We start from the raw sequence: 23,445 nt of genomic DNA on the forward strand, positions 1-23,445 counted from the left end.
CAGATCTGGAAATAAACTTTTCTGCTCAAAACAAAGTATGAATTGAAACTGTGACGACCCAGAAATTTTCGACCAAATTTAAACTTAATTTTAATATGAACTCGACATGATAAGCAAAGTCTGTAAGGTTGAGTCTCAAAAAGTTTGAACTGATTCATATATTCAATTGACTTTCAACTGCTCTCGACGATTCACGAACAAATAATTGTAAATTGATATGTGTGTATATATATAAATAATAATTCGAAATATAATTTGAAGTATTATATATTGTTGTTATTAAAAATTAATAAAATAAAAATAAGATATTATAATAATTATTATTTAAATATATCTCTATATATAAGTAAAGTATATTAAAAATAAATATTAAATGATTGTAATACTCGTTTGATGTTTTGATGTATATTTAGCAAGTTAAATTCAAACTTATGTAATTTTAAAATAAACGGTGATACGAAAATGAGTTCTATAAATTTTAGGCTTATTAATAATTGATTATCGATTATTCAATTATATAGAGATGCAAGCTTCAATTGATAGATTTGTAAAGAGAAAATTATCATCTAATGAAGAAGTACCTTCAAGTTCAAATGCTTTTAACAAATTTTCAAGAACTAGTTCTACTCCTTTAATGCCTAAAAAAATTGATATAAATGATCTTCCTTGGGATCCCGCGGATAGAAAAAAAATATTAAACTATGACCCTAATCAAAGAGACGAAATAAGAAGACTTTATTTGGCAAGGGGACCTTGTAAACCACAAGGGCATGTGTTTTTGGCAAAAAAAAGTAGGTGTTGTTCATGTGAAGGAGAGATTTGTTGGTGTTGTTCATGTAAAAGATACGTCTTCTTTAACTCTTAAGTCTGCCATCGATTCTTTATTTGTGGAACATAATTTGAGTTTGAAACAGGTAAGAAGTTAAACCTATTTATATCTATCTCTTTCATTTCCTTTTTGCAAATTTATTGTGCATCTTTTAAGTTTATAATTGAATTGAATAGGTAAGAGGTCAAGGCTCTGACGGAGCAAGCAATATGCGTGGAGAGTTCAATGGTTTGAAAGCTTTGATCTTAAAAGAAAATAACTCGGCGTATTATATACATTGTTTTGCTCATCAACTCCAATTAGTGGTTGTGGCTGTTGCGAAGCATCATGTGGGGGTTGGAGATTTTTTTTTGATAAAATGGCATTGGTGGTAACTGTTATTTCTGCTTCTTGTAAACGAAAAGATATGGTCCGAGAAGCTCATAAAGATAGAGTAGAAGAAGAAATTGCTAATGGCAAAGTTGAAACGGGAACTGGAAAAAATCAAGAACTTTCCCTTGTAAGAGCTGGTGAAACAAGATGGGGTTCTCATCATAATGCGATGTTTAGTTTGAAATCATTATTTCCAGAAGTTGTCAAGGTTTTGGAATATGTAAAAAAGGACGGTGATAATGCTTTGAGCCGGCGCCAAGCATCTGGTATTCTAGCTTATTTTGACTCCTTTGATTTTGTGTTCTATTTACACTTGATGTTGCACATTTTAGGGGTGACAAATGTATTGTCACAAGCTCTTCAAAAAAAGGATCAAAATATTCTTGAAGCGGTTTCATTAGTGCAAGCAACGAAAATGACTTTGCAGAACTTTAGGGCGAACGGGTTTGATGAATTATTGAAGGATGTAAATTCTTTTTGTCAAAACCATGGTCTTGAAATGTTGAGCATGGATGAGGTATATGTGGTTTCAAGAAATCGAAAGGAGAATTTCACCAATCAACATTACTTCAAGGTTGATGTATTTTATACGGTTTTTGTAACGCCCCGTACAAAATCAACATGTACGGACCATCAACAATAGGATCATTACAAGGTCAAACACTATATGCTGTTTCAAAAGAGTTTGCATTCATAATAAAAGTGATGTCTTAACCAACATCAAATGTTTAATAACCCAAAAGTATGCTTCTACGAATAGCAAGCATAAGTAATAGTACGTGACCCATAGGTCGTTACAAATATATCGTTCAAAAGTATCATGTTTGAATGCAAAATAATGTTTCATGCAGTGACATCTCTAATAAGCACAGCGGGTGTCTACAAAGCATGACTAGTATAGCTGAAGCAAGCAAACCTTAAGCACCTGAGAAAAACATGCTTAAAAATGTCAACACAAAGGTTGGTGAGCTATAGTTTAAGTATAATAGTAATGTAAGTAGGCCACGAGATTTCAGTGCTACCAAGAGCGTTTCAAAACAGTATGATAAAGTATATGTTAACCGTGGGCACTTGGAACTAACTTAACGTTTATACCCCCTGAAAGTACACTTGGCAAGTGCGTATGTTTACGAAGTATTAAATACTCGTTAAATGCTAGCGCGACTAGCCTGAGTGGGGATGTCAAACCCTATGGATCCATATCTAAGATTCGCGTTCACGGTTCAAAAACCAATGATTAAACGTTACCGAGCTAAAGGGAATGTTTATGCCGTTGTATAACCCACACATATATAAAGTTTAAGTACTCGTGCCTAGTATGTAAAACATAAAATCCGCATGTATTCTCAGTTCCCAAAATAAGTTAAAGTAAAAAGGGAATGCTATAACTCACAATGATAAAGTAGCGGTAAAGTATGACTCGGGAAAAGTAAGCAAGTATGTAGGTTGTCCAAACGGGTCCTCAACCTAAGTCAAATATCACTAGGTCAGTAAATCGTTCCAATAGGTTTAAGTGTATGTAAATTAGGTCTTAAAGGTCATCATCAAACAAAAGGTGTAAAGTAAGTTTCGTTCATGAAAGAAGTTTAAAACAAAGGCTGAACTCGGTCAGTCACCACGGCCTCAATACCTACTGAAATAAGGTGAGACCAGTGGCCATGGCTCCGTATATGAGTCCTTTAGTTGTGGTAAAAATTCCAGAACCAAAATCGTCTTTGTTTGACCGTGGCGACGGTTTAAGTGCGAGTAGGTCTGAATTTTCTGCACAACGTTAAATGGACCTAGTGACGATCGGAGGGCCATACATCCTAAACCGTAACTCGGATTAAGACGAGTCCTATATGAAAAGTTATCTACTCGAATAGAAATATATGAAAATCATATTTACAGTAGCCCAGGTCGTACGGGTCAGACACAAAAACAGTAAAACAGTAGGGTCAGTAGGTTCCGGTGGTTCTTGGTGCGCGATGCTTATCATGGTTCTCATCCTTGATGCATATAGCTTCAAGTGTACAACTCGTTGATGTGTTTGCATCATTTTCACCAAGGGTTGACCATCATAACCCAAGTTTAAGTCTAAGACATGAAGCACAACTCACTTAAGTGTTGCAAGTGTTTTGATCAACCAAAGTTACATCAAAGTCTTAGATTCAACACATACATGGAATGTAAAAGTAATATTAAGTTACAACTTGAAAATAAACTTATAAAATCAAGATCTTAAGTTGTAGAACATAGTTCTTAGTTAGATCTTGAAGATCCTAGACCCAAAAGTCTAGATCTAACATAAGTGTACCAAGTTATAATTAAAGAAAGCTTACTTACATGTTCTTGAACTTTTAAAGTTAACTTTTAGTTCAAGATTAATGAGATCAAAGTTAACTAGTAACACTTGACCAATCTTAACCAACAAACATGAATTTAAAGTGCATAATATAAAGAAACAAGCTAAGTAAACAAGTAACTAGTTCATGGGTTGTTCATACTTTAAAGATTCAAACCAAAGTTTGATCTTTAAGAATGTAAGCTTTAAGTTTACAACATGACTTACAATTAATGATTTCACAACTCATGAACTTAAATCTTTTTAAAGCATTATATGTAGAACATAAACTAAAGAGTTTTATTCTTGTATGTCTTGTAAGAACAAGATAAATGAAGAATCAAACTAACAAGTTTGCTTCTTAGAAAATAGTAAGTAAACAACAACAACAACAACAAGTAACAAGTAATCAACAAACAAATGATGATGATGTAGCTTAAAGGCTACAGTTTTTACAAGGAGGAAAGAAGAGAAATAAACATCTTACTTACAAGAAAAAGAGAGAAAAGTTGAGAGAGTTTGAAGTGGTGTTTGTATGTGTGTGTGTAAAAATGAAAGAATGCAAGTAACATGTAACAAAATTTTGAAAAAAAGAACTCCTCTTTTGCTAGCTAAAGGGGACAGTTTCATCCAAAAAAAAAAAAGGGAGGGAAGTGTCCACAAGTTCTTAGCATGTAAAGGCTCCAAAAAGATGGTTATTAAGGGTGTGTTCATGGGAAAAAGGTGATAACTAGATTCCAAGTCTTTAAACTAACTAGTTACACTTAAATGGACTACTTATATGTAGTGTTGGGCTAATAAGTCCACTAAAGAAGTAGGGTGGGCTTCTTAAGTCCACTAATACTAATAAAGGCCCAAGTTCAAGTAATTTAACAATTAAATCCAACAAAGCCCAGGTAATTAACTAATAACCTTAGCTAATTAAAATGATTAAAAAAACTTAATCATGAATGTAAATAATATTCAAAAATATTATTCGTTAAAAGTTCGTGTGCCACAAAGACGTGTCGGGCATCCAAAAGTCATGTACGATTAATCATGGCAACAAGTAAATGTAATAACATACATTCGTTAAATCACACGTATTAATAATAAACATTATTAATTAAGGATGGAAAAACCAGGGTCGTTACATTACCCACCTATTAAAGAAAATTTTGTCCCAAAATTATGAGGAGTGACCAACAATGGTACCGTATTCGAATAAGAAGGGGCGTATCAAAGTTCCGTGAGACTCGTGGCTCAGAATTAAGTTATTTACCTTGAAAGGTACTTCGGAATATGAAAGTGAGAATAGGTATATGCCATTAATTAAGTCTCTTGTCCTAAGAGGTCAACAAATTGATTTCGTTTCCGATTAACAGGAGTATGTCATCTGAATGTATATCCACAAAAGGAAAGATGATGTGTTTAGCCACGGATTTTACTAACCCCTTGATTTCAGAAGGAGGCCAGAGGCATAAAGAACTCGATATTTAAGAAAGTTCCATTTGAATAAGTGAATTCAAATTTTAGCTGAAAGTGGCCAATCGGACTTGCAGGCCATAATTGTTTGTGGTGTCTTCAGGGCGGTCTGAACGAAAAATGAAGGATATCACCCAGTTTACCATACTGCGGGTGAACTTATCCTGGGATTAAATGAAAGCACAGTTCCGTAATGTAACTTTATCCTTTCAGTTACATGTTGAAGTTAGGGTTAACGTTAACTAGGCCAACAGATAGTTGCAACCAACGAAGGAGGAATTATATAGAGTATCCACATTAGTGTCGTAAATGTTTTAAGCAGTCCACTCCCAAGGGATAACAAGATTCATAGGTTCTCAAAGTACCTTATATTACATTTCTGAAAGAAAGTCGCACGAAAGGTGTGGTCTTTGAACGAGAGTGAACTCTTCGAGTGGTTCATTCTGAATTTATCCGTGTACTTAAGGGGATGTGCGGATGAGAAGATACGTGAACCCTTGGTCTTAACGAATGGTTTACTCTGAGTGAAAAGAATCTCCAAAAATGATTCTTGTGTCTCAACATACTGATTCATAGAGATGAGGTTTATGGGGATGTTGTGATTTGCCGTGAAGTATGTTTACGGGGGTGTTGTGATTTTCCGTGAAGTATTGAGAACAGTAACCCACCTAGTACCTTTCCTACAATGGGGTAACCAATGAGTGTACCTCAGAAAACTGATTTATCGGCCCACGTTTTTGTCATGTCTAGCTTTAAAAAGAACATTTTATGGGTGCAAAGATTTTCTAACAAATTTTATAGAACCGCCATCCAAAGTGGCTCAAGAGATTTTAACAAAAATCTTATTAGTAAGATTCATCCCTATCGGAGGGCGAGGAGAAGTGTGATCCCCATATGGTGTAGTCTTAATACAAAAACCCTTGATAAAATCAACTAAGGGAGTTTTGAAAAACAAAATCTTTAACCATTGGTTGTGACAATGTAAACGGAACGAAGTTCCTAGCAACTTTAGAAGTAGGTGCAACGTGTACCATTTTGCACAAAACTATTTGACTTAAGTTGAATAACTCGATAAAGGAGCGGTTTTTAAATAATTTGAAGGTATAACTTAGTATCAAAATAAGTAAGTATAAATTTATACATATATGATTTTATAAATTGTTTAAGTGGCCGAAAAGTTTTTAGTACCTTCATTGTCTGTAAATCTTGTGAGGACTGCACAAATAAACAACGTGTAAATTTTTTTAATAAACATAGTTTTTCGTATTTCAAAGGTTACGAGTTAAAAAAGATTGAGTGAAAAAGTTTGGAATCCTTGGGTGACCAGTTACTAGGTAATGAAAACTAATGACATAAATGTAGTTTTGGTAATTATCAGGACACAAGTCTTTGGGCCAAAAATATTTACGTGCGAAGTCGTTGCTAAAAGTGGGGTACGAAGGATAAAGCACGAGGATGAGAAGTTAATTGCTTCTTGAATTTGCAAAGTGCCAAACAGGTTATGGCTAGTGTTAAAGTCGGAATAATGATGGTATTAATACCACTAAATGAGGATCCCTTGAAATGAGTCAGGACTTAGAGTTATGTAAGAAAGAGCATTGTTCCAACAGGCGTGGCAAATAAGGTTCTTGGGGTAACGCAATGACTTTTAAATGGTTTAAATGTCAGTGAATGCCCAAAGGCTCTGTATGATGTGGCAGAAGCGTCTTCAACACATGCACACATGAATTTCTCAATTTCGACGGTTATAAAGTCTTCACGATGACTTGGGTACGAATGAGTAACGGAGAATTTTATATAGCAAGCAACGAAAAATTTTATAGAAATTGTTTAAGGTGACAATGTATGGAAAGAAATGAAGTTTTAGTAAACTAGGGTTATGTACAACTCGTACCATTCAAAGTAAAATATATTTTGAACAAAGATTTGATTTGTAAGAGTGAAAGTAAAATTTTACATGTATTTGTCAAAGGTAAGTAATCATTTACTTTATTTTATATAACGTATATGATTTCAAAATTTTCGCGAATGGCGAACAAAATATATTTATTTTTATAAAGCTCTGATAGGATAGCACAGTAAAATAATGTGTGTAAGATTTTGGCAAACAAAATTTCATATTTCGGAGGTTACAAGTTGGAAAAGATTGATGAGCATCGAGTGAAAGACTTTTGAAAATTTTGAGTGATATTTGAGGTAATAAAAACCATTGAATTTATATGTGATAGATGACTATTAGTAGCGCATAAGTCCTTTGACCAAAAATGCTTAAGTGTGAAGTTGTTGTTTATAAGTGAGATACGAATGAGAGAGTATGAGGATGAGAGTTAACCACTCATTGATTTTTGGAAAATTTCGAACTGGTATGACTAATATCGAAGTAAGAAGGATGGTGGTGTGGTTATCATTGAATAAGAAATTCCTCGTAATAAGTTAGGATTCAGAGTTGCGTAAGAATGAGTATCAAATGAGATTCTTGGGTAATCCTCAATGTAGATTTTGAATTGCTGAATTGACGGGATACAATTTCCTTTAAGTATCGTTGTGCAAGTTTGTCCATTGTATCGGTTTCTTTAATGGCTAGAAAGTGAGCAGTTTTGGCGAGATGGTCAATAATAACCCAGATGATGTCCTAACCGCATACCGTCTCTGGTAGTTAATGATGAATTTCTTCTCATTTCCATTGTGAGATTTTGGGTTGTTGTCATGTAACTAATAAGGTTCAGTTTTCGGGCTACATCTCTCCCCATAATAGTTTCACCATTCTTGCGAGGTATACAAATAATTTTTTTTTCCATTATAAATAAATTCCGCTTTCATCCTTGAAAGTCAGTTCGTTCCAACTATTTCATCAAAGCTTCCTAGCTCGATGAGTATTAGGTTAATCTTAAATTTCATCCCAAATCAAATCTTACTGTACTATTGTGAAAAGTTCTATCAATCTTCTCAAATAACATATGTCTGTACGTAGGTAACTAATCCTTTTCAACTACTACATTAAAACTCCAAAGTTTGGTTAATATGAGGTCATCTCCAAATGATCCACCTGTTAATCTTAAAGTACTACCTAAAATTATTCATCTATCTCTGCCAGCTTACCATTTGCCGGTTCTATAGAATACTTAATTCCCATGGTTGTTGATGGTTTATTATTCATGATAATGCTAAGGTTCTTAGAGGTAAGGTTTCTATCATTCTAGTATTAAATAGCCTTGAGACAATAAGACGTTGTGATGAAACGTATCCTAATTAAAATCGGGATCCATGCGAGTTTCCATAACTGAGATAACGATTGCTCTACCGCAAGTCAGTACCAATTTTTTTTTTCCTATTTGAGAACTTTTTCCTTAAATTTCCATGGTGTCGATATTTATAACAAACTTTCGGGCTATCAATTCTGCAATCGAGGCCCTTCTTGTACAGTATCTGGGCTACGTGGTTATTCCTTCCCTACCTTTAACAGACTATAATGCGTATGCTCAAGTGATCCCTGCCAAAGTTTCCCTGGATCACCTCATATTCATCATGTAGTAACATTGGAACTTCTGCATGATTTACCTCAATATAATCACGCTGGCCTGGCATCATTATATTGTACTAAATCGTACATTCATTCCAATATCACTTCATATGGTCAATGTAACGTGATCACTTCAAGTTCTACTCAATTTCATCTAACAGTGCTTTACCTGTGTTGTCTCAAAATAAAATCTACATAATTAATCTCACGGTTTCTTGGTGTGGGTGCGTAAGTTCCATAGGTCATACATCAATGCCTAAGTGCTCTGAAATTTCTTCGATATATTCGGGTTCAAGTAACATCGTTAGATTACTTTCTAGAAATTCAATCTGGGTCTCGTGTCGAGTTGTACGTGTAGCAAGTAGTAATACGACGTGTTTGAGCATCAGTAGAAGATACTATGACCTTGTTAAAGGGAATGCCTTCCTGGCTTCTCAAATGTCTAGGAGTGTTAGGGACCTAAGTCCAGAAGTGTCGTTAGATCGTCGAGCAGTGGTAAAGAATGAAAGAGTTAAGTGACGGTCATGAAAGCGTACAAGGTACGTATCAACTGAACACTCTTCTAGATTGCGTGAAGAAATGTTTCAATCTCTGGAACGGTGAAACAGTAGTAACAGGTGGATTACACTACTAGTTCTTAGGGTTAGACGAGCGGGAAAGTAGTTCAGGAAAACATCTGAACTGGGAAAGATAAGTTCTCCAAGTTGGTATATCGAATAATAGACATGTAGCAAGCGCGTATTCAGGCATATCAACTACAGCAGCCTAGATCATCTACAACAGTACGTAGCATAGCAACAGTGACAGTATCATACCGAGGTAACATGCTAAAGGCAGATAGTAGCATGCAGTAGCGAGAGTAAGCAAAAGCATACCGCGAGTTTACATAGCAGTAAAAGGTAACAGTAGCATGCAATCGAAAGCAGATAATATCATGCAGTAGTGTGAACAAGTAGCAGTACACGATATATAGCAGTAAAAGTAAGCAGCAGTATGCAGTAAGTTCCGCAGAAATAAGTAAACTAGCAAGTTGTAGATTAGTCCTATTAGTGAATCCTACTCGGGTCGGTCTTAGACTCACTAATGCAACCTAATTCCCTACAACCAATGCTCTGATACCAAATGTAACGCCCCGTACTAAATCAACATGTATGGACCATCAACAACAGGATCATTACAAGGTCAAACACTATATGCTGTTTCAAAAGAGTTTGCATTCATAATAAAAGTGATGTCTTAAACAACATCAAACGTTTAACAACCCAAAAGTATGCTTCTACGAATAGCAAGCATAAGTAATAGTACGTGACCCATAGGTCGTTACAAATATATCGTTCAAAAGTATTATGTTTGAATGCTAAATAACGTTTCATGCGGTGACATCTCTAATAAGCTGAGCGGGTGTCTACAAAGCATGACTAGTATAGCGGAAGCAAGCAAACCTTAAGCACCTGAGAAAAACATGCTTAAAAATGTCAACACAAAGGTTGGTGAGCTATAGTTTAAGTATAACAGTAATGTAAGTAGGCCACGAGATTTCAGTGCTACCTAGAGCGTTTCAAAACAGTATGATAAAGTATATGTTAACCGTGGGCACTTGGTAACTAACTTAACGTTTATACCCCCTGAAAGTACACTTGGCAAGCGCGTATGTTTACGAAGTATTAAACACTCGTTAAATGCTAGCGCGACTAGCCCGAGTGGGGATGTCAAACCCTATGGATCCATATCTAAGATTCGCGTTCACGGTTCAAAAACCAATGATTAAACGTTACCGAGCTAAAGGGAATGTTTATGCCATTGTATAACCCACACATATATAAAGCTTAAGTACTCGTGCCTAGTATGTAAAACATAAAATCTGCATGTATTCTCAGTTCCCAAAATAAGTTAAAGTAAAAAGGGAATGCTATAACTCACAATGATAAAGTAGCGGTAAAGTATGACTCGGGAAAAGTAAGCAAGTATGTAGGTTATCCAAACGGGTCCTCAACCTAAGTCAAATATCACTAGGTCAGTAAATCGTTCCAATAGGTTTAAGTGTATGTAAATTAGGTCTTAAAGGTCATCATCATTCATCATCAAACAAAAGGTGTAAAGTAAGTTTCGTTCATGAAAGAAGTTTAAAACAAAGGCTAACTTCGGTCAGTCACCACGGCCTCAATACCTACTGAAATAAGGTGAGACCATTGGCCATGGCTCCGTATATGAGTCCTTTAGTTGTGGTAAAAATTCCAGAACCAAACTCGTCTTCGTTTGACCGTGGCGACGGTTTAAGTGCGAGTAGGTCTGAATTTTCTACACAACGTTAAATGGACCTAGTGACGATCGGAGGGCCATACATCCTAAACCGTAACTCGGATTAAGACGAGTCCTATATGAAAAGTTATCTACTCAAATAGAAATATCTGAAAATCATATTTACAGTAGCCCAGGTCATACGGGTCAGACACAAAAACAGTAAAACAGTAGGGTCAGTAGGTTCTGGTGGTTCTTGGTGCGCGATGCGTATCATGGTTCTCATCCTTGATGCATATAGCTTCAAGTGTACAACTCGTTGATGTGTTTGCATCATTTTCACCAAGGGTTGACCATCATAACCCAAGTTTAAGTCTCAGACATGAAGCACAACTCACTTAAGTGTTGCAAGTGTTTTGATGAACCAAAGTTACATCAAAGTCTTAGATTCAACACATACATGGAATGTAAAAGTAATATTAAGTTACAACTTGAAAATAAACTTATAAAATCAAGATCTTAAGTTGTAGAACATAGTTCTTAGTTAGATCTTGAAGATCCTAGACCCAAAAGTCTAGATCTAACATAAGTGTACCAAGTTATAATTAAAGAAAGCTTACTTACATGTTCTTGAACTTTTAAAGTTAACTTTTAGTTCAAGATTAATGAGATCAAAGTTAACTAGTAACACTTGACTAATCTTAACCAACAATAATGAATTTAAAGTGCATAATATAAAGAAACAAGCTAAGTAAACAAGTAACTAGTTCATGGGTTGTTCATACTTTAAAGATTCAAACCAAAGTTTGATCTCTAAGAATGTAAACTTTAAGTTTACAACATGACTTACAAGTAATGATTTCACAACTCATGAACTTAAATCTTTTTAAAGCATTATATGTAGAACATAAAATAAAGAGTTTTGTTCTTGTATGCCTTGTAAGAACAAGATAAATGAAGAATCAAACTAACAAGTTTGTTTCTTAGAAAATAGTAAGTAAACAACAACAACAACAAGTAACAAGTAATCAACAAACAAATGATGATGATGTAGCTTAAAGGCTACGGTTTTTACAAGGAGGAAAGAAGAGAAATAAACATCTTACTTACAAGAAAAAGAGAGAAAAGTTGAGAGAGTTTGAAGTGGTGTTTGTATGTGTGTGTAAAAATGAAAGAATGCAAGTAACATGTAACAAAATTTTGAAAAAAAGAACTCCTCTTTTGCTAGCTAAAGGGGACGGTTTCATCAAAAAAAGGGAGGGAAGTGTCCACAAGTTCTTAGCATGTAAAGGCTCCAAAAAGATGGTTATTAAGGGTGTGTTCATGGGAAAAAGGTGATAACTAGATTCCAAGTCTTTAAACTAACTAGTTACACTTAAATGGACTACTTACATGTAGTGTTGGGCTAATAAGTCCACTAAAGAAGTAGGGTGGGCTTCTTAAGTCCACTAATACTAATAAAGGCCCAAGTTCAAGTAATTTAACAATTAAATCCAACAAAGTCCAAGTAATTAACTAATAACCTTAGTTAATTAAAATGATTTAAAAAAAACTTAATCATGAATGTAAATAATATTTAAAAATATTATTCGTTAAAAGTTCGTGTGTCACAAAGACGTGTCGGGCATCCAAAAGTCATGTACGGTTAATCATGAGAACAAGTAAATGTAATAACATACATTCGTTAAATCACACGTATTAATAATAAACATTATTAATTAAGGATGGAAAAACCAGGGTCATTACAGTTTTGGATATGATAATTCAAGAGTTTGGTGACCGCTTTAGCGAAGTAAGCACTGAATTGCTTACTAATATGGCAGCTTTAAGCCCACGGAATTCATTCTTTATGTTTGATGCATCTAAGTTAATGAAGTTGAGTAAGATGTATCCTTTGGACTTTAATAAAGCGAAAAGGGATCATTTGAAGCATGAACTTGACATCTACTATGAGGTTTTGCATCAAGATGAAAAATTTTCCAACTTAAAAGGGATTGCCGACCTTGCTAGATTGATGGTTGAAACTGAAAAAGATCATTCATTTCGTTATGTCTATCGATTATTAAAGCTTGCTTTGGTTTTGCCTGTTGCAACCGCAACGGTCGAGAGGTGATTTTCGACAATGAAGCTTGTAAAATCAGATTTGCGTAATCGAATGAATGATGAATTTCTTAACGGTTGTCTTCTTGGTGCCATAGAAAGAGATACACTTGCTAGTGTTAAGGATGAAGCAATTATGGATCGCTTTCAACGAATGAAAGATCGTAGGGGGCATTTATGTTAGAAGATAACTCGATTTGTTATATTGGTACTTAATTATGTTTTATTAATTAAATTTTTTTGGCTTGTTTTCTTTTAGTATTATTTTTTGACCCCATTCCTCTAAAATCCTGGCTTCGCCACTGTATCCAACAAAGAAGAGTGGGAACGATTTTTGGTGATGTATTCTCGTAGGGCCTTACTCAACTTTATGGAGTATGATGAAAGCGCTATTACCATTATTAAAGTGATGCTTCTTCTCTTTTGGCCGAAAGCATAACCCCATTTGTTTAAAAAAAAATTATATATATATATATATATATATATATATATATATATATATATATATATATATATATATATATATATAATATGGATATAAATGCATACACGTATGCACTTGGTACCTGATCCCCATCTAAATCTCACTATCTTTCTATATACGTACACTTAGACACAACTGTATAGTAATGTGTTTGATATTGTCAAATTAACACATGAAGGTGTTTTGTTTTTTCTTGGCAAAAATCATGATAATGAATATTATAAATGGGTAATGATTTGATGACATGATTGTGAATGACAGCGGTATAGATGAATTTGTTATTGATGATAGATATTGATGATGCTAATATAGTAAGTGACGATGATATTAATGATGTATTATAGTTGAAACGAACGATTATGATAGATATATGATGTAAATGATGACGATTTGATAATTATGATTATGATGATAATAATATGTGAAGATGATGATTAATATGAATAATGATAATGAAGAGTGGAGATGTTAATGATGCTTGATGATAGTTTAAAATGTTAAATGAGTTTAGAAGAAGGCATCAGGCACTCATAGTTTAAGAGAATTTAAGGTGATAATTAAACCAGAAAGTAATAGGTGGAGGAAGGGTTTGGAAAGAAACTGATAAAACGGGAGGTTGTGGGTCCGAAACCAGGAGGCTGCAAGTAATTTTTCTTTTTAAAAGCTGTGTGGGCTGGTGGGCTTGTGGATCCAATTAAACATTTAAATGGATTTCATTCTGATGGGTCGTATATATATAAGTGTTTTTTTGGGCCAAAATGAAAATAAAAGTGTTAAATAAATCAAAGTCTGGTATTAATTAGGAAAAATAGAACTGGAGCCATGGTTAAGGGGTGTTATGGGTGAGGAAGAGGTCTCGAGTTCAAGCCTTGGCAGAGGCATTTCTGTTTTTAAGGCTTGTTACATTAAAGTAGCTATTTTATTATTTCTATTATTATTATTACTATTATTATAAACAAAAGTATTTTTATTAAGATTACTATTAAAAATAAGATTGTTATAATTATTATTATCAAGTATTAAGATTAATATCAAAAATTAATATTTTCATTATCATTATTACTAAATTATTCATCTTATTAAAACTATTGATACTATCATTAATATGAGATTTATTATCAAAAAATTATCATTTATATTATTAATAATAGAATAGAATTATAAATAATATCATCATATTTATTTATAGTAGTATTATCACTATTAATATTTCAAATATTATCTTAGTATTACTAAAGTACTGTTTTAACAAACAAATAATATATATATATATATATATATATATATATATATATATATATATATATATATATATATATATATATATATATATATATATATATTTAATACATATAACATAACAAAATTTAATATTTTTATATACAAAATGAATATATGAAACATATATATATATATATATATACATATACATACATATACATATATATATATATATATATATATATATATATATATATATATATATATATATTTATATATATATTATTATTATTAATATAAAAATGATATAAGAAATAAATTTATATATTTGTTCAATTATAACTATGTATATTAATAAATATACAAATGATATAGGTTCATGAATCCAAGGCCAACCCTGCATTGTTCAGTTTCGTCGTATGAATATTTTTACTACAAAATATTGGATTGTGAGTTCATTTGCTCCCTTTTACTCTTTACATTTTTGGGACTGAGAATACATGCGCTATTTTTACAACTAATTTATTAAATGCTTTTGAAATATATTTTGAACTGTGAATACATGAAATACTTTTATAAATGTTTAACGAGATAGACACAAGCAAAACATTCCTCGAATGAATTATTATGCAGACAGAAGTTCTGTGGATTATTATTGAATTAGTTGGACGTGATAATTGCCACTAATTGTTGTGAATATTTTTCCCCTGATTATTATTGCTTGGTAACCTAAGAATTAGAATCGCGTATGGCCCTAATTCACGCGAATCCTAAAGGTAGCTATCGGGTTTAACACCCTCACCCAGAATGTTCACTAGACGGAAGAGCTAGTAGGCGTGGTGTTTAGTACTTTGAGGTTTATATATTATACACACGAGATGTTCTGTTTTTGGGGATATTATTTATGCGCATTATATGTTAAGGTCGGTTACCAAGCTAAGCAATGAATGAAAAGTGAACGTTATGTATCGAGAGAATGATTTTATACACAGGTTATGTGTATGATATTTTTGTACACGAGATATGTGTATGGTTACTAAGATTTACGAAAATGGTTTCGTACACGAGATAGGTGTACTGTATTTTAATCTTGTGGTCTATCAAAATGATGAATTTTTATTGTTTACGATAAACTTATGAACTCACCAACCTTTTGGTTGACATTTGAAATCATATTTATTCTCAGGTATGAAAGAAATCTTCTGCTGTGCATTTGCTCATTTTAGAGATATTACTTGGAGTCGTTCATGGCATATTTAGGACAGTACCTCGCAATGGGACCAGATGTTGATGACTTCATCCAGATGGATTAAGACGGGGTATGACATGTGGTATCAGAGCGGTGGTCTTAGCGAACCAGGTCTTGCATTAGTGTGTCTAACTGATAGTTGTTTAGATGCATTAGTGAGTCTGGACTTCGACCGTGTCTGCATGTCAAAATTTTTGGTTATCATTTCGTGTCAAAAGTTATCTGCTTATCATTCTTAAAGTCTAGACACGTCTTACTGCCTCTATTGCATAGAAAGTGTATAGATAAATTCATATCTTAGCGTATCTGTTATTGTTACCTTTGTCTGACAGCTTCCGTAGATTCCTCCGTAATTTATGGGATTTTAGTATTATATATGCATATGTAAATCGTGTATTGCAGGGTACTAATCTACATCCTATAATCTATTTCATATCGAAAATCTTTCATCTGATCGTACGAGATGAATCCCTCAACCAGTTTGAGTCTCTCAGATTCTGATAGCTATTCTGACAGTTATTCCAACAGCTATTCCGACATGGAATTCCACTCGAGCTCTGAAAGCAGTGTGCCCGGAATGAATCAACCAATCAGCCATCATCAATTCTGGATGAGTTAGGGATAGGTTCGTAATCGACTTAATCAATGGAGACGAGAAGAGGGCGATCCTTTCCATCAATCAAATTCACCTCTTGGCGATTAACCTGAAGCACTTACCGGCGAACCTATCCGAAACACCATTTTCACCTTCATTTCTAGAGTATCTCGTCACGATTATATACTATCTCAGATTCTAGATCTTATTCATTCGCTCGTCCGAACCGACAATCATCCCGGAGTAATAGCAGAAGTCAATGAACTTCGTGCTCAAATAATCAATTTGGAGAATATGATGCAAAATTTAACAGCTTCAACAACATCACCGGCACCAACAGTACCATCAGTAACCGCACTAGTACCACCAACAACCCAAGTTTCAACATCACATGCCTCAACATCTCATTATCTACCTCGAGCATAATCATCGTTCTACGAATTATTCTACATTATTTATCTTCGTTTTACATGGAAATTAAGTAACCTCTAATGTTTTAGAGATTATATATTCTTGTTCTCGGTAAATCAAATGAGTTTGATATCATATTGACTCATGAAATCCATGATTACATCTGAAGAAAATATATATGTATGTATATTTTTATAAAGATTGTAATTAAAAATTCTTTCGTACAAACTGTTAATGGTGAAATTATTTTAACGGGCAGGTAATACCCGAAGAATATTTAGATTTCACATTAATAAGTTACACTGTACATTCTTCAAATCTGATTCAACTGTTATTTACTATCCTACTTACATCCACAAGATATACGAATCCGTTCACCACAGAATAACCATTTTTATTCAATTTCATATTTGGATTTTGACCTATCAGAATCCAGCAAGTGGCATAATGAAGAAAATATTGGAAAAAAATAAAATTTGTTAGAAACAAACAAATTAACTATGAGAAATTTTGTTAAGAAACCACGCTAACAAAATCCTAGCTAACTGTTCCTAGCTAACTGTTAATTCCTTATTACATTTATTTATCGCAATTTAATTATAGCAATTTTAATTCTCGCAATTTTATTTATCGTCATTTAATTTCTGTTATTTATTTTTACGCACTTTAAATATCGGGACACGTATACAAAGTTTTGACATATCATATCGACGCATCTATATATATTATTTGGAATAACCATGGACACTCTATATGCAGTAATGCTTGAGTTAGCTATACAGGGTTGAGGTTGATTCTCAAATAATGTATATACTTTGAGTTGTGATCGAGTCTGAGACATGTATATAACGGGTCACGACACGTATTAATTAATTCGAATATTATATATTAAACTATACATGAATTATTGAACTACTAATTGTAGACTTCTAACTATGGACTAATGACATTGGACAATTAAAATGAATTAAAATATGGATTATAACATATGAAACTAAACATTTCTTCAAGTTTGCCACATGATTTCATCTTAAACATCATTTGTATCTTGACAATTCCAATATACGTTCAAACCTTTCATGAATCTTGAAAACACCTCAATCGAGAGGCTGAACCAACCGCACTTCATTTATGGAAGAAAAGAATTATGCATATAGTTATGCACCTGAAAAACTCTCGGAAACTGAGTAAACGTTTAACACGTAGCTGTGCTAATTCCTTTAGCATTATTATTTCCGAAAATAACTTTGCAACCCCTGTTCGAGATAGTCAGTTTTGTCACAGCTCCAGCAAGTCAACTTCGACTTTTCGTTCGAATCAACCTTATTATATACGTTTGTCATTGTTATTGTTACCGGGAAACCTTTTATACTCTTCAATATTACCAACAGACGTACCAGCAACCTCGTTGCTCCTTGGCTTAAATCTCTTAGAAAAATTGCTATACTTATTGAAACCCTATCATGTAATCGACATCTTGTAACGATAGTTGCCATACCAAATACCGGGAAGCATTAATCATTAATTATCGAATTTCGCAGCGTTCATACGTCAACAGTTATATATCTATATATAACGTATATCTTCTGAACTGATGAATTTCAATTCGAAATCTCTGAATTCCTGAAAAGCACTCTAGCTTACGAATCAGATCTCTGAGTTCTGAAAAAGCTGATGAAGCAGCGAAAATTGAAGACTGTTTAAACAGTCAAAAGTTTGATAATAAAGAGCGACATACTGAAAAATCTCAAAAGTTTTGATACTGAAAAAATGAATTGAGTAAACCATGAAGGAGACTCTGAACAAATCACAGACTAAATCTACCTTCAAAGAATCCAAATGATTCAGCATATGCCGAAGTCATTAACGAATATCTTGCTCCTGACTTTAACCCTTTACGGACAAATCTTCATCATCATCCATCGATATTAGAAATTCTAAGATATCATCGTATCTTTCATTATAAATATCCTTGATATTTCTGAAGATATTTTCATAACTATTCTTATCTGAAATCATTTATCTCTTCGCGATATCTGCGTTACATCATAAAGGAAACTATTTTAGTTTCTAAATTCTGAATCCTTCGAGTTTAAAATATGAATGTGTTGAAGTAGTATTGGGAACTGAAGCATGAGTTAGTATAATATAATGACACTTGATCAACGTGATTATATTACAGTAAGTCATGCTGAGTTTCTAATGGAACTTGATGATTCACAGACCATAACGTCATCAGGTGCCATGTTGCACGACTCTTACATTCTACCTAATCTCCAAACATATCAAGAATATATCTTCCTGATAGTTCTATCTCTTCTCTTGAATTCTGGTAAATTAACCAATCAATATCATGCTATTACAAAATCTCTCTTAGAATATTAGTCATGTTCATTCGAACTTCATACTTACGAAATTCTGAACCATTTCACTTGACTTAAAGTTGGGAAGAGGAAAACAAAAGGATGGGACTCCAAAATATAAAGGAAACGAAGGGAGTTGATTTATAGTGAAATATCCGATAGAGCATTCGGGACAGATCATCGCATTTAATCAAAGAAGATCCTAATTTCCTTAATTTTTGAAGAATCAAATCTTTTAGATTTCGAAGATTTTCTTTAAATTCCTTAATTTCCGGAAATCAATCGTGACTACGTCACCGGTTAAGACGTATATATATGATAGCTTCACTCGTACTCTTCGAGTAGTCGAATTATCTTATCCATATAACTCAACAGTAATAAAACTCTATTTATCAGCTCATATTCGTCAGGAAAACATTTTTATAGTTAGCCATTACAACCTCGATCAAATTTTGGGACGAAATTTCTTTAACGGGTAGGTACTGTGACGACTCGAAAATTTCTGACCAAATTTAAACTTAATTTTAATATGAACTCGACATGATAAGCAAAGTCTGTAAGGTTGAGTCTCAAAAAGTTTGAACTGATTCATATATTCAATTGACCTTCAACTGCTCTCGACAATTCACGAACAATTAATTATAAATAGATATGTGTGTATATATATATAAATAATAATTCGAAATATAATTTGAAGTATTATATATTGTTGTTATTAAAAATTAATAAAATAAAAATAAGATATTATAATAATTATTATTTAAATATATCTATATAAGTAAAGTATATTAAAAATAAATATTAAATGATTGTAATACTCGTTTGATGTTTCGATGGATATTAAGAAAGTTAAATTCAAACTTATGTAATTTTAAAATAAACGGTGATATGAAAATGAGTTCTATAAATTTTAGGCTTATTAATAATGTATTTAGGAACTATTTCTTAAGTTTTAACACTTTTTATATTTTACCCAGAATTGAGAGGGACAGTTGATGTAATTTTTATTTAATAAATTAATGGTCGAATTTTATACCATAATGACCAAAATAAATAAATATAGTTAATTTAAAAATATGGGATTTTTCTGAACACTTTTTATCCGCCACTGATTTAACAACGGGGTACGATTTAGCAGTCCGCGAAAACTGTCGGTAGAACAATCCAAATATATCGATGGCTTCACTGTGTGCATATTCTTGATAATTGATTTCTGTAGTTGATTGATTACCTATTATATTTAATTATTATTATATTAGTAGTAATAATATCTACATATATGATATATTTACACCATGAACAACCATCTCTGTAAAACACCCACTTCAACCCAACACCTCACCACCCTATTCAAATCATAAACCACAAAATTTAAATTCACGATGATCATCTTTTTCTATATTTTTCTAGCTTACGTTCGAATACCATTAAGACCAAAAACTTTCCTTGTATCCATATTAACCGAAGCTTCACACCATCACCGTGGCTATATTCGATTGAACAAACCCACTACTTGTGCTCTTTTCCTTTCTGTTGCAAGACCACATATAAATCACCACTTCAATTGAAATACACCCACGTACTCACACAATTACATCTACATATAACTCATACACACACATGCAACATGTCTAAACCACATCTTTCACCACCCGACAATCAACATGCCATCTGCTATCGTTCCATTTCAGCTGCTGCTATGGGCTAAACAACCATCTTCCTTCACCTCTATTCTTCGTAAACCACCATGAACATCCCTCCCACCTTCAATTAAATGAACCCATCAACCCAACCGCGTTTTTTTTATTTCTTTCCTTGTCGAGCACTCAAGTACGACTAAGATGTTCACATTTATGTGGCTACTAGTGAAGTTCATGTGTGCAGAAGGGACGTTGAGCTCATTAAAGGTATTTTTCCCAAACACTCATTTTAAAAGACATGATAGCCAACAAAGACGAGTGGGAACGGTTTTTGGTGATGCATTCTCGTAGGGCCTTACTCAAATTTATGGAGTATGATGAAAGTGATATTACCATTATTAAAGTGATGCTTCTTCTCTTTTGGCCGAAAGCATAACCCCATTTGTTTAAAAAAAAACAAAATATATATAATATGGATATAAATGCATACACGTATGCACTTGGTACCGATCCCCATATAAATCTCACTATCTCTCTATATACGTACACTTAGACACAACTGTATAGTAATGTGTTTGATATTGTCAAATTAACACATGAAGGTGTTTTGTTTTTTCTTAGCAAAAATCACGATAATGAATATTATAAATGGGTAATGATTTGATGACGTGATTGTGAATGACAGCGGTATAGACGAATATGTTATTGATGATAGATATTGAAGATGCTAATATAGGAAGTGACGATGATATTAATGATGGATTATAGTTGAAACGAACGATTATGATAGATATATGATGTAGATGATGACGATTAGATTAGGATAATGATAATTATGATTATGATTATGATGATAATAATATGTGAAGATGATGATTAAGATGAATAATGATAATGAAGAGTGGAGATGTTAATGATGCTTGATGATAGTTTAAAATGTTAAATTGGTTTAGAAGAAGGCATCAGGCACTCATAGTTTAAGAGAATTTAAGGTGATAATTAAAGCAGAAAGTAACATGTGGAGGAAGGGTTTGGAAAGAAACTGATAAAACGGGAGGTTGTGGGTTCGAAACCAGGAGGTTGCAAGTAATTTTTCTTTTTAAAAGCTGTGTGGGCTGTTGGGCTTGTGGATCCAATTAAACATTTAAATGGATTTCATTCTGATGGGCCGTATATATATAAGTGTTTTGTTGGGCCAAAATGAAAATAAAAGTGTTAAATAAATCAAAGTCTGGTATTAATTAGGAAAAATAGAACTGGAGCCATGGTTAAGGTGTCTTATGGGTGAGCGAGAGGTCTCGAGTTCAAGCCTTGGCAGAGGCATTTCTTTTTTTAAGGCTTATTACATTAAGGTAGCTATTTTATTATTTCTATTATTATTATTACTATTATTATTAACAAAAGTATTTTTATTAAGATTACTATTAAAAAAATAAGATTGTTATAATTATTATTATCAAGTATTAAGATTAATATCAAAAATTAATATTTTCATTATCATTATTACTAAATTATTCATCTTATTAAAACTATTGATACTATCATTAATATGAGATTTATTATCAAAAAATTATCATTTATATTATTAATAATCGAATTATAAATAATATCATCATATTTATTAATAGTAGTATTATCACTATTAATATTTCAAATATTATCCTAGTATTACTAAAGTACTGTTTTAACAAACAAATAATATATATATATATATATATATATATATATATATATATATATATATATATATATAATATATATATATATATATATAATACATATAACATAAAAAAATTTAAATTTTTTATATACAAAATGAATATATGAAACATATATATATATATATATATATATATATATATATATATATATATATATATATATATATATATATATATATATATATATATATATATATATATATATATATATATATATATATATATATATATATATTATTAATATAAAAATGATATAAGTAATAAATTTATATATTTGTTCAATTACAACTATGTATATTAATAAATATACAAATGATATAGGTTCGTAAATTCGAGGGCAACCTTGCATTGTTCAGTTTCTTCGTATGAATATTTTTACTAAAAATATTGGATTGTGAGTTCATTTGCACCCTTTTACTCTTTACATTTTTGGGACTGATAAAAAATGCGCTATTTTTACAACTGCTTTATTAAATGCTTTTGAAATATATTTTGAACTGTGAATACATGAAATACTTTTATAAATGTTTGACGAGATAGACACAAGCAAAACATTCCTCGAATGAATTATTATGCAGACAGAAGTTCTGTGGATTATTATTGAATTAGTTGGACGTGATAATTGCCACTAATTGTTGTGAATTTTTCCCCCCTATTTATTATTGCTTGGTAACCTAAGAATTAGAATCGGGTATGGCCCTAATTCATGCGAATCCTAAAGGTAGCTACCGGGTTTAACACCCCCACCCAGAATGTTCACTAGACGGAAGAGCTAGTGGGCGTGGTGTTTAGTACTTCGAGGTTTATATATTATACAGACGAGATGTTCTGTTTTTGGAGATATTATTTATGCGCATTATATGTTAAGGTCGGTTACCAAGCCAAGCAATGAATGAAAAGCGAATGTTATGTATC

At 32.5% G+C, this 23,445-nt stretch overlaps 1 protein-coding gene across 1 annotated transcript; it reads left to right on the plus strand.

Moving 5' to 3' along the window:
* The first annotated feature begins 1,235 nt into the window (after nucleotides 1-1,235).
* LOC139901229 (uncharacterized) lies at nucleotides 1,236-12,859 on the plus strand. The gene is made up of 3 exons (XM_071883958.1): nucleotides 1,236-1,467; nucleotides 1,534-1,718; nucleotides 12,470-12,859. Exons 1-3 carry the CDS (start codon nucleotides 1,236-1,238, stop codon nucleotides 12,857-12,859), a joined length of 807 nt encoding a protein of 268 aa, XP_071740059.1.
* The last annotated feature ends 10,586 nt before the right edge of the window (nucleotides 12,860-23,445 follow it).

Source organism: Rutidosis leptorrhynchoides, chromosome 3, assembly GCF_046630445.1.
Source record: "Rutidosis leptorrhynchoides isolate AG116_Rl617_1_P2 chromosome 3, CSIRO_AGI_Rlap_v1, whole genome shotgun sequence".
In the NCBI taxonomy this organism is placed as follows: domain Eukaryota; kingdom Viridiplantae; phylum Streptophyta; class Magnoliopsida; order Asterales; family Asteraceae; genus Rutidosis; species Rutidosis leptorrhynchoides.